This window comes from Somniosus microcephalus, unplaced genomic scaffold (genome assembly GCF_052327205.1).
Source record: "Somniosus microcephalus isolate GS21.2 unplaced genomic scaffold, FLI_Smic_1.0 unresolved_chr9, whole genome shotgun sequence".
In the NCBI taxonomy this organism is placed as follows: Eukaryota; Metazoa; Chordata; class Chondrichthyes; order Squaliformes; family Somniosidae; genus Somniosus; species Somniosus microcephalus.
Window position 1 is genome coordinate 19598207 of NW_028225187.1, and position 13024 is coordinate 19611230.

At 53.4% G+C, this 13024-nt stretch overlaps 1 protein-coding gene across 1 annotated transcript; it reads right to left on the reverse strand.

Moving 5' to 3' along the window:
* Positions 1 to 825: 825 nt before the first annotated feature.
* On the reverse strand, positions 826 to 5080 carry LOC147084864 (uncharacterized). The gene has a single exon (XM_085979590.1). It carries the CDS (start codon positions 3863 to 3865, stop codon positions 2678 to 2680), a length of 1188 nt encoding a protein of 395 aa, XP_085835716.1. The 5' UTR covers positions 3866 to 5080; the 3' UTR covers positions 826 to 2677.
* Between the last annotated feature and the right edge of the window lie 7944 nt (positions 5081 to 13024).

The following is a 13024-nucleotide window of genomic DNA, read 5'->3' on the forward strand; positions in this document are numbered from 1 at the left end:
CCTGCTCTTGTAGCCACAGTATTTATGTGGCTGGTCCAGTTAAGTTTCTGGTCAATGGCGACTCTCCCAGGATGTTGATGGTGGGGGATTCGGTGATGGTAGTACCAGTACAGATGAAATGATACATTCTCAAACATTACAATATCCTTTATTCACTTTCACTTTCAGCAAGCACAGAATTTTTCAATATTCAATGAAATCCTCATCTACTTAAACATCAAAACAGTTCCTCTCTTTAAACATTTTCCCCTCAAACATTTGTCAACTTTACTTTCTTCTTGAACAATAATTAATATTTTTTAAATTCATTCACGGGATGTGGGCGTCGCTGGCATGGCCGGCATTTATTGCCCATCCCTCGTTGCCCTCGAGAAGGTGGCGGTGAGCCGCCTTCTTGAAGCGCTGCAGTCCGTGTGGTGAAGGTGCTCCCACAGCGCTGATAGGGAGGGAGTTCCAGGAACTGTGCACAGTACTCCAGGTGTGGTCTCACCAAGGCCCTGTACAATTGTAGCAAGGCTTCCTTACTCGTAGAAAACTAGGAGCAGGAGTCGGCCATTCGGCCCCTCGAGCCTGCTCCGCCATTCAATATGATCATGGCTGATCCTCTATCTCAATCCCATATTCCTGCTCTCTCCCCATAGCCCTTGATGCCTTTTGTGTCTAGAAATCTATCTACTTCTTAAATATATTCAGTGACTTGGCCTCCACAGCCTTCTGTGGTAGAGAATTCCACAGGTTCACCACCCTCTGAGTGAAGAAATTTCTCCTCATCTCAGTCCTAAATGTCCTACCCAGTATCCTGAGACTGTGACCCCCCTCGTTCTAGACCCCCCCCAGCCAGGGGAAACATCCTCCCTGCATCCAGTCTGTCTAGCCCTGTCAGGATTTTATACGTTTCAATGAGACCCCCCTCTCATTCTTCTAAACTCTAGTGAATACAGGCCTAGTCGACCCCAATCTCTCCTCATACGACAGTCCTGCCATCCCAGGAATCAGTCTGGTGAACCTTCGCTGCACTCCCTCTATGCCAAGTATATCCTTCCTTAGGTAAGGAGACCAGAATTGTACACAGTACTCCAGGTGTGGTCTCACCAAGGCCCTGTACAACTGTAGTAAGACATCCTTGTTCCTGTACTCGAATCCTCTTGCAATGAAGGCCAACATACCATTTGCCTTCCTAACTGCCTGCTGCACCTGCATGTTTGCTTTCAGTGACTGGTGTACAAGGACACCCAGGTCCCTCTGTACATCAACATTTCCCAATCTAGCACCATTTAAGTATATCCTTTCTTAGGTAAGGGGACCAAAACTGCACACAGTACTCCAGGTGTGGTCTCACCAAAGCCCTGTATAACTGTAGCGAGACATTCTACAGTTGCACCAACCCCCTTGCAATAAAGGCCAACATACCATTTGCCTTCCTTTATTGAGGGGAGAGATGTATACCTGGATGGGTCCAGGTTTGCGGAGAGGGAGAGGGACGTAAAACGGGGGGGGGGGGGGTGGAATTTATGACCCACAAACGGTGGCGGGAGTGGCGATTTAGTCCTTTTGTGCACAACAGGCAGAGTTGGCAGCCGTAACCTATGTAGTACCACATCCCACGAGGTGTCACAGTAACATAGAAGATAGGAGCAGGAGTAGGCCATTCGGCCCCTCGAGCCTGCTCCGCCATTCAATGAGATCATGGCTGATCATCCAAATTCAGTACCCTGTCCCTGCCTTCTCCTCATATCCCTTGATCCTTTTAGCCTTAAGAAATATATCCAACTCTTTCTTGAATATATTTAATGAACTGGCCTCCACTGCCTTCTGTGGCAGAGAATTCCACAGGTTCACCACTCTCTGGGTGAAGAAATTCCTCCTCATCTCTGTCCTAAATGGTTTACCCCTTATCCTTAGACTGTGACCCCTGGTTCTGGACTCCCCCGGCCATCGGGAATATCCTTCCTGCATCTAGTCTGTCCAGTCCTGTTAGAATTTTATAAGTTTCAATGAGATCCCCTCTCATTCTTCTAAACTCCAGCGAGTATAAGCCCAATCGACCCAATCTCTCCTCATACGTCATTCCTGCCATCCCAGGTATCAGTCTGGTGAATCTTCGCTGCACTCCCTCCATGGCAAGAACATCCTTCCTCAGATAAGGCGACCAAAACTGCACACAACACTCAAGGTGTGGTCTCACCAAGGCCCTGTACAACTGCAGCAAGACATCCTTGTTCCTGTACTCAAATCCTCTCGCTACGAAGGCCAACATACCATTTGCCTTCTTAACCGCCTGCTGCACCTGCATGCTTACCTTCAGCGACTGGTGCACAAGGACACCCAGGTCTCGTTGCACTTCCCCTTCTCCCAATCTATTGCCGTTCAGATAATAATCTGCCTTCCTGTTTTTGCCACCAAAGTGGATAACCTCACATTTATCCACATTATACTGCATCTGCCCAATCACCCAACCTGTCCAAAGTGGATAACCCATGGGACCCGTATGGATCGGGAACGGTGAACACCGTGACCCTGGTGACCAATACCGTCCAGCTCCCTCCTCACTCTGGTTCACCCAACCACCCCTTGCAATAAAGGTCCAGGAGCCATTTGCCTTCCCAATTGCTCGCGGTGCCTGCCCGCTAACCCGCGCGCTGGGAAGGTGGCGGCGGGGCTGGAGCGCCAGCCCGCTCTATTTCTCCGCGTGCACGCGCTCGTGGGCGACGAGGTAGCGCTTCTGCGCGAAGCTCTTGCCGCAGCGGGTGCAGCGGAAGGGCGCATCCCCCGAGTGGCCCCGCCGGTGCCGGAGCAGGTTGCCGGCCTGGGTGAACTGCTTGCCGCATTCAGGGCAGGGGAAGGGCCTCTCCCCGGTGTGGGTGCGCCGGTGGCGGCGCAGGCTGCCCGGGTCCGCGAAGCCCTGGCCGCACTCGGCGCAGGGGAACGGCCTCTCGCCGGTGTGGGTCCGCCGGTGGGCCAGCAGGTGGCTGCTGTCGGCGAAGCGCTTGGGGCAGGCCGGGCACTGGAAGGGCCGCTCGCCCGTGTGGGTGCGCTGGTGGGTCAGCAGGCGGCTGCTGTCGGCGAAGCGCTTGCGGCAGACTGCGCACTCGAAGGGCCGCGCCCCGGCGTGCGCCCGCCGGTGCTTCCAGAGGTGGGAGCGCTGGGCGAAGGCCTTGGGGCAGTCGGGGCAGAGGAAGGGTCTCTCGCCTGAGTGGGTGCGGCCGTGGTTGAGCAGCTGGCTGGCGTCGGCGAAGCCCTTGCCGCAGGCGGCGCACTCGAAGGGCCGCGCCCCGGCGTGGGCCCGCTGGTGCCGCTGCAGGCTGCCCGCCTGGGTGAAGGCGCGGCCGCAGTCAGCGCAGCGGAAGGGCCGCGCCCCGGTGTGCGTGCGCTGGTGGCTCAGCAGCTGGCTGGTGCTGGCGAAGCGCTTGTCGCAGCCGGCGCACGCGAAGGGCCGCGCCCCCGTGTGGCTGCGCCGGTGCCGGGCCAGGTTGGAGCGGTGGTTGAAGCCCTTGCCGCAGGCCTCGCAGGCGAAGAGCGCCTCCCCCGTGTGCATGCGCTGGTGCAGCCGCAGGCCGGCCGCCCGCCGGAAGGCCCGCCCGCAGTCCCGGCAGGCGAAGGCCGGCTCCCCGGCCGCGTGGGTCAGCTGGTGCCGCCGCAGGTTGGACGTGTGGTTGAACTCCCGGCCGCACACGCCGCACTTGAACTGCTTCTCCCCCGTGTGGGTGACGCGGTGCAGCAGGAGGTTGGTGGAGAGCTTGAAGGCCTTGCCGCAATCGGAACACTTGAAGCGCCGCTCCTCCGCGGCGGCGGCGGGCAAGGCCTGCCCGGGATCGGATTCGGGGCCGCCCGGCCTTGCGCTGGCCTCCGACAGCGAGCCAGCCATCTCCCCTCAGTGAGTGTCTCTCTCTCTCTCTCGCTTTCTCTCTTGCCTCTGAATCAGAAAGTTGTGGTTTCGAGTCCCCAATCCAGTTACTCGAGCCCCATAATCCAGGCCCACACTTCCCGGTGCCAGTACTGAGGGAGCGCTGCACTGTCGGAGGTAGATGTATATACTCTAGGACTCAAGCCCCATAATCCAGGCCCGCACTCCCCGGTGCCAGTACTGAGGGAGCGCTGCACTGTCGGAGGTAGATGTATGCACTCTAGGACTCGAGCCCCATAATCCAGGCCCACACTCCCCGGTGCCAGTACTGAGGGAGCGCTGCACTGTCGGAGGTAGATGTATGCACTCTAGGACTCGAGCTCCATAATCCAGGCCCACTCTCCCCGGTGCCAGTACTGAGGGAGCGCTGCACTGTCGGAGGTAAATGTATATACTCTAGGACTCGAGCCCCATAATCCAGGCCCACACTCCCCGGTGCCAGTACTGAGGGAGCGCTGCACTGTCGGAGGTAAATGTATATACTCTAGGATTCGAGCTCCACAATCCAGGCCCACACGCCCCGGTGCCAGTACTGAGGGAGCGCTGCACTGTCGGAGGTAGATGTATGCACTCTAGGACTCGAGCCCCATAATCCAGGCCCACACTCCCCGGTGCCAGTACTGAGGGAGCGCTGCACTGTCGGAGGTAGATGTATATACTCTAGGACTCGAGCCCCATAATCCAGGCCCACACTCCCCGGTGCCAGTACTGAGGGAGTGCCGTCTTTCGGGATGAGATGCTAAACCGAGGCCCCCATCTGTCCACTCAGCTGAACGTAAAAGATCCCAGGGGCCAGTGTTTCGAAGAAGAGCAGGGAGTGGGGGGGGGGGGGCGTTCTCCCCGGTGTCCTGGGGCCGATATTTCTCCCTGTATCGAAGTCAATAAAGCAGATGCTCTTGATCGAAGTGCCCTGCTTCTTTTAAGGCTGATTCCTGGGCTCGTTCAGTCTCCGATCTTGCTCTGACTCGCCCTCTCGGAGGAGCTCTCGGCATCTGCTCTGTCTGCCGGCCCGGTGTCCCTGTGTGGCTCGATGTCCACGATGTGCAGTTCCACCCCCACACACAAGTCTCGGCCCTGCCTTCGGATCTCCCCACGGGAAGCCTGTGAGGCTGAGAAATCCTTTCCCCTGAACCCTGACCTCTGTCATCCGAAGCCAACCGGGCCTCTTTCTCTCTCTCTCTCTCTCTCTCACTCTCTTAACACTTGCCCCAGGAAGTGTTCAGACTCCGCTCTCCCAGGTTTCCTACAGGGTCTTAAAGCCAGCGGGAGTACAGCATGAGCCTGGCTTTAAAGAAACATAGAAAAATAGGAGCAGGAGTCGGCCGTTCGGCCCTTCGAGCCTGCTCCTCTATAGAGTCGTAAAGTTGTACCGCACAGAAAGAGGCCCTTCGGCCCGTCGTGTCCGCGCGGCCATCAAGCCCTGTCTATTCTAATCCCATTTTCCAGCACTTGGTCCGTAGCCTTGTATGCTATGGCGTTTCAAGTGCTCATCTAAATGCTTCTTGAATGTTGTGAGGGTTCCTGCCTCTACCACCCTTTCAGGCAGTGAGTTCCAGATTCCAACCACCCTCTGGGTGAAAAAGTTTTTCCTCAAATCCCCTCTAAACCTCCTGCCCCTTACCTTGAAACTATGCCCCCTGGTTATTGACCCCTCTACTAAGGGGAAAAGTTCCTTTCTATCCACCCTATCTATGCCCCTCATCATTTTGTACACCTCAATCAGGCCCCCCCTCAGCCTTCTCTGCTCTAAGGAAAACAACCCCAGCCTGTCCAGTCTCTCTTCATAGCTGAAGCGCTCCAGCCCAGGTAACATCCTGGTGAATCTCCTCTGCACCCTCTCCAATGCAATCACATCCTTCCTATAGTGTAGCGACCAGAACTACACACAGTATTCCAGCTGTGGCCTAACTAGTGTTTTGTACAGCTCCATCATAACCTCCCTGCTCTTATATTCTATGCCTCGGCTAATGAAGGCAAGTATCCCATATGCCTTCTTAACCACCTTATCTACCTGTCCTGCTGCCTTCAGGGACAAGGATGTCTTGCAACAGTTATACAGGGCCTTGGTGAGACCGCACCTTGAGTATTGTGTGCAGTTTTGGTCACCTTACCTGAGGAAGGACGTTCTTGCCATGGAGGGAGTGCAGCGAAGATTCACCAGGCTGATACCTGGGATGGCAGGAATGACGTACGAGGAGAGATTGTGTCGATTAGGCTTATACTCACTGGAGTTTAGAAGAATGAGAGGGGATCTCATCGAAACCTATAAAATTCTGTCAGGTCTGGACAGACTAGATGCAGGAAGGATGTTTCTGATGGCCGGGGAGTCCAGAACCAGAGGTCATAGTCTAAGGATAAGGGGTAAGCCATTTAGGACTGAAATGAGGAGGAATTTCTTCACCCAGAGAGTGGTGAACCTGTGGAATTCTCTGCCACAGAGGGTGGTGGAGGCTAGTTCATTAAATATATTCAAGAAAGAGTTGGATATATTTCTTGAGGCTAAAGGGATCAAGGGGTATGGGGAAAAGGCAGGGACAGGGTACTGAATTTGGATGATCAGCCATGATCACATTGAATGGCGGAGCAGGCTCGAGGGGCCGAATGGCCTACTCCTGCTCCTATCTCCTATGTTTCTATGCACACCAAGGTCCCTCTGATCCTCTGTCCTTCCAAGGGTCCGACCGTTCATTGTGTACTCCCTTGCCTTGTCAGTTCTCCCAAAATGCATCACCGTTCTCGCTCTCTCCCCATACCCCTTGATGCCTTTTGTGTCTAGAAATCTATCCATCTCCTTCTTCAATATATTCAGTGACTTGGCCTCCACAGCCTTCTGTGGTAGAGAATTCCACAGGTTCACCGCCCTCTGAGTGAAGAAACCTCTCCTCATCTCAGTCCCTAAATGTCCTACCCCGTATCCTGAGACTGAGACCCCTCGTTCTAGACCCCCCAGCCAGAGGAAACATCCTCCCTGCATCCAGTCTGTCTAGCCCTGTCCAAATTTTGTACGTTTCAATGAGATCCCCTCTCATTCTTCTAAACTCCAGTGAATAAAGGCCTAGTCGACCCAATCTCTCCTCATACGACAGTCCTGCCATCCCAGGAATCAGTCTGGTGAACCTTCGCTGCACTCCCTCTATGGCAAGTATATCCTTTCTTAGGTAAGGAGACCAGAACTGTCCACAGTACTCCAGGTGTGGTCTCACCAAGGCCCTGTATAACTGTAGTAAGACATCCTTGCTCCTGTACTCAAATCCTCTTGCAATGAAGGCCAACATACCATTTGCCTTCCTAACTGCTTGCTGCACCTGCATGTTTGCTTTCAGTGACCGGTGTACAAGGACACCCAGGTCCCTTCGTACATCAGCATTTCCCAATCTAGCACCATTTAAATAATACTCTACCTTTCCGTTTTTCCTACCAAAGTAGATAAGAGTTGGAATAAACGGGTCTTTTTCCGAGTGGCAGGCAGTGACCAGTGGGGTACCGCAGGGATCGGTCCTTGGACCCCAGCTATTCACAAAATATATTAATGATCTAGACGAGGGAACTAGATGTAATATCTCCAAGTTTGCAGACGACACAAAGCTGGGTGGGCGTGTGTGCTGTGAGGAGGATGCAGAGAAACTCCAGTATGATTTGGACAGGTTGGGTTATTGGGCAGATGCAGTATAATGTGGATAAATGCGAGGTTATCCACTTTGGTGGTAAAAACAGGAAGACAGATTATTATCTGAACGGCAATAGATTGGGAGAAGGGGAAGTGCAACGAGACCTGGGTGTCCTTGTGCACCAGTTGCTGAAGGTAAGCATGCAGGTGCAGCAGGCGGTTAAGAAGGCAAATGGTATGTTGGCCTTCGTAGCGAGAGGGTTCGAGTACAGGAACAAGGATGTCTTGCTGCAGTTGTACAGGGCCTTGATGAGACCACACCTTGAGTATTGTGTGCAGTTTTGGTCGCCTTATCTGAGGAAGGGTGTTCTTGCCATGGAGGGAATGCAGCGAAGATTCACCAGACTGATACCTGGGATGGCAGGAATGACGTATGAGGAGAGATTGGGTCGATTGGGCTTATACTCGCTGGAGTTTAGAAGAATGAGAGGGGATCTCATTGAAACTTATAAAATTCTAACAGGACTAGACAGACTAGATGCAGGAAGGATGTTCCCGATGGCCGGGGAGTCCAGAACCAGGGGTCACAGTCTAAGGATAAGGGGCAAGCCATTTAGGACTGAGATGAGGAGGAATTTCTTCACCCAGAGAATCCCTCATCCCTGGCACCATTCTGGTCAATCTCCCCATAACCTCTCTTCTCTAAGGAGAACAACCCCAGCTTCTCCACATCACTGAAGTCCCTCAATCCCTGGTACCATTCTGGTCAATCTCCTAGAGTATATACATCTACCTCCGACAGTGTAGCGCTCCCTCAGTACTGGCACCGGAGAGTGTGGGCCTGGATTATGGGGCTCTAGTCCTAGAGTATATACATCTACCTCCGACAGTGCAGCGCTCCCTCAGTACTGGCACCGGGGAGTGTGAGCCTGGATTATGGGGCTCGAGTCCTAGAGTATATACATCTACCTCCGACAGTGCAGCGCTCCCTCAGTACTGGCACCGGGGGAGTGTGGGCCTGGATTATGGGGCTCGAGTCCTGGAGTATATACATCTACCTCCGACAGTGCAGCGCTCCCTCAGTACTGGCACCGGGGAATTTGGGCCTGGATTATGGGGCTCAAGTCCTAGAGTATATACATCTACCTCCGACAGTGCAGCGCTCCCTCAGTACTGGCACCGGGGAGTGTGGGCCTGGATTATGGGGCTCGAGTCCTAGAGTATATACATCTACCTCCGACAGTGCAGCGCTCCCTCAGTACTGGCACCGGGGAGTGTGGGCCTGAATTATGGGGCTCGAGTCCTAGAGTATAAACATCTACCTCCGACAGTGCAGCGCTCCCTCAGTACTGGCACCGGGGAGTGTGGGCATGGATTATGGGGCTTGAGTCCTAGAGTATATACATCTACCTCCGACAGTGCAGCGCTCCCTCAGTACTGGCACCGGGGAGTGTGGGCCTGGATTATGGGGCTCGAATCCTAGAGTATATACATCTACCTCCGACAGTGCAGCACTCCCTCAGTACTGGCACCGGGGAGTGTGGGTCTGGATTATGGGGCTCGAATCCTAGAGTGTATACATCTACCTCCGACAGTGCAGCACTCCCTCAGTACTGGCACCGGGGAGTGTGGGCATGGATTATGGGGCTTGAGTCCTAGAGTATATACATCTACCTCCGACAGTGCAGCGCTCCCTCAGTACTGGCACCGGGGAGTGTGGGCCTGGATTATGGGGCTCGAATCCTAGAGTATATACATCTACCTCCGACAGTGCAGCGCTCCCTCAGTACTGGCACCGGGGAGTGTGGGCCTGGATTATGGGGCTCGAATCCTAGAGTATATACATCTACCTCCGACAGTGCAGTGCTCCCTCAGTACTGGCACCGGGGAGTGTGGGCCTGGATTATGGGGCTCGAGTCCTAGAGTATATACATCTACCTCCGACAGTGCAGCGCTCCCTCAGTACTGGCACCGGGGAGTGTGGGCCTGGATTATGGGGCTCGAGTCCTAGAGTATATACATCTATCTCCGACAGTGCAGCGCTCCCTCAGTACACCGGGGAGTGTGGGCCTGGATTATGGGGCTTGAGTCCTAGAGTTTATACATCTACCTCCGACACTCCACCATTCCCAATTTGTTGTTGCTGGGCAGTATTCCTAATCCCATAATTCCTAATCACTCTGTCCCCGATCCCTTTATTTCCTGTGTCTTCCGCGACCTATCTGTCCAATCTTAAAAGCTGATGTGATCTCTGCGCTCCTCCAATTCTGCCCTCTTGAGTATCCCCGATTTCCATCGCTCCACCATTGCCGGCCGTGCCTTCAGCTGCCTGGGGCCCTGAGCTCTGGAATTCCCTCCCTAAACCTCTTCGCCTCTCTCTATCCTTTAAGACGCACCTTAAAACCGACCTCTTTGAACAAGCTATTGGTCACCTGCCCTAATATCTCCTCATGTGCCTTGGTGTCAAATTTACATAGAATCGGAGAGATTTACAGCACAGAAGGAGACCATTCGGCCCATCGTGTCCAGGCCGGCCGACAACATCTATCCGGCCTAATCCCACTCTCCAGTTCTTGGTCCGTAGCCCTGTAGGTTAGGGCACTTCAAGCGCATATCGAAGTACTTTTTAAATGTGAGGGTTCCTGCCTCTACCACCCTTTCAGGCAGTGAGTTCCAGACCCCCACCACCCTCTGGGTGAAGAATGTTCTCCTCAACTCCCCTCTAATCCTTCTCCCAATTAGAAACATAGAAGATAGGAGCAGGAGTAGGCCATTCGGCCCTTCGAGCCTGCTCCGCCATTCAATGAGATCATGGCTGATCATCCAAACTCAGTACCCTGTCCCTGCTTTCTCCCCATATCCCTTGATCCCTTTAGCCTCAAGAAATATATCCAACTCTTTCTTGAATATATTTAATGAACTGGCCTCCACTGCCTTGTGTGGTAGAGAATTCCACAGGTTCACCACTCTCTGGGTGAAGAAATTCCTCCTCATCTCAGTCCTAAATGGCTTACCCCTTATCCTTAGACTATGACCCCTGGTTCTGGGCTCCCCCGACCATCAGAAACATCCTTCCTGCATCTAGTCTGTCCAGACCTGACAGAATTTTATAGGTTTCGATGAGATCCCCTCTCAATCTTCTAAACTCCAGTGAGTATTAGCCCAATCGACACAATCTCTCCTCATTACTTTCAATCTCTGCCCCCTGGTTTTTGACCCCTCTGCTAAGGTCAATAGGTCCTTCCTATCCACTTTATCTCGGCCCCTCCTAACTTTATGCACCTCAATTAAATCTCCCCTCAGCCGCCTCTGTTCGAAAGAAAACAACCCTCAGCCTATCTGATCTTTCCTAATAGCTAAAATTCTCCAGCCCAGGCAACATCCTGGTCAATCTCCTCTGCACCCTCTCTAGTGCAATCACATCCTTCCTGTTATGTGGTGTGACCAGAACTGTACGCAGTACTCTATGTAAGATCCGGATCACAGGCTCGCACACAGATTACCCAACAGGGCTTTAGAAGTTGTAAGGTTTTTATTAAAGAGACTTGGGGGGGAGAAATTCGGTATCGTCCCATTTGGGGCGCCATTATCGGCCGTGCGCAAAGTTTAGCGCCTGGCGTTAATTATCGCCCCCGACGGCAAACTTGGCTTCTGTCGCCCCTGGAGGTGATTGGAGCGCTAAATCAGGCGCCACACACCTGTCTTAAGGCGCAAAGGCCGAGGAGCGAGGCGCTACCTCAGAGCGCGGGCGGAGCTCTTGTGATGTCAGTCAGCAATGGAACACAGACACGCTGGCGCCGGCCAGTTCTTAAAGGGGACGGTCGATCTTGCTCTCCATCCACATCCTGTTCATTGCAGCCTTGAATCTCGGCCTGGAGAGACCCGTACGTCAAATCTGCTGTAAAGAACAATGGAGAGGCTCGAGGGAAAGAGCTCAGAGTGCAGCCCCCACAGTCTCTTCTAAATCGATGCAAGGAAGGTCAAATCAAAATAAACCTGCAAAGTGCTGCTCAGTCCCCAAAACTCCTTCACACAGCGTTGAATCTCTCCAGAAGTCTCTCTCTCTCTCCCTCAGAATGCGTGGTGCAAAAATGTCACCAACAAAAAAAGGCAGGAAGCGGTCGCCTTTAAATAGCGCTCCCCCAGTCCCTGCCCGACTGCAAAACGCTCCCCTCAACCTGTCGTTGCTAGCGGCAGGCGGTAAGGCAGGGGGCGCCACTCAATATCCGGTCCGGGGCGTTGCACGCTCGACTGACGTCACGATCTGCCGGCGCGGGAGATCGTGGCGGTAGTGTTTAGCGCCGCCGCAAAATGTCTAGTTAATTTCGCGAGCAGCGAAAACATCGCCGCGCCCGGGCGCTAATTGCTTTGCGCCCCATTAGCGTCCTCTTAAGGCGTTAACGGGCGGTTAATCCCGGGGGATGAGGGGATGGACATATGAGGAGAGGTTGAGTAGATTGGGACTCTACTCATTGGAGTTCAGAAGAATGAGAGGCGATCTTATTGAAACATATAAGATTGTGAAGGGGTTGGATCGGGTGGATGCGGGGAGGATGTTCCCGATGATGGGTGAAACTAGAACTAGGGGGCATAGTCTTAGAATAAGGGGCTGCTCTTTCAAAACTGAGATGAGGAGGAACTACTTCACTCAGAGGGTGGTAGGTCCATGGAATATGTTGCCCCAAAAAGCTGTAGAAGCTACATCATTACATAAATTTAAAACAGAAATAGACAGTTTCCTAGAAGTAAAGGGAATTAAGGGTTACGGGGAGCGGGCAGGAATTTGGACATGAGTCTAGGTTCGGATCGGTCATGGCCCTGTGGGTAGCGGAGCGGGCCCAGGGGCCGTGTAGCCTGATCCTGCTCCTATTTCGTGTGTCTAATTCTGTTAGATTCAGGAGATGGTTCTGTGATAGTAGATTGGCGGTTAGGATCAGATCAGCCATGATCTTATTGAATGGCGGAGCAGGCTCGAGGGGCCGATTGGCCTACTCCTGCTCCTATTTCTTATGTTCTTAAACCAACTGAATTTCTCCCCCCTACAGTTTTAAGGCATAATCAGGTATTACATATGGTTTAAGCCGAATACAATTGACATTCAACCCATGAGAGTAGAGAACGATCTAGGACTCCCGAATCGGAATGCCTCGACCGGACAGACAGGGGAGGCAGTACGGTGGTCTCGGAATTGGGTGGATTCCTGCCGTCTGCTGCAGCGGACACTTGCGTTGGGTCATCTCTCGAGCTGTTGGAGGTGTGAGGCCGTAGCCACCTCGGGGAAGCCTTCGCCCCCTGACTGCCTGACTTCTGCTCTCAGCCCACTATGTTTATAGTTGTTTCGGTGGGCCGTGATTTATTTAATGCCAATCACCTATACTTAATCTATATCCCAAGTGTGATGTGGGGAAACATAGAAGATAGGAGCAGGAGTAGGCCATTCGGCCCCTCGAGCCTGCTCCGCCATTCAATGCGATCATGGCTGATCATCCAAATTCAGTACCCTGTCCCTGCCT

Coding starts and splice junctions, on each gene's coding strand:
- LOC147084864 (XM_085979590.1), bottom strand. CDS start 3,865: ATGGCTGGCTCGCTGTCGGAGGCCAGCGCAAGGCCGGGCGGCCCCGAA.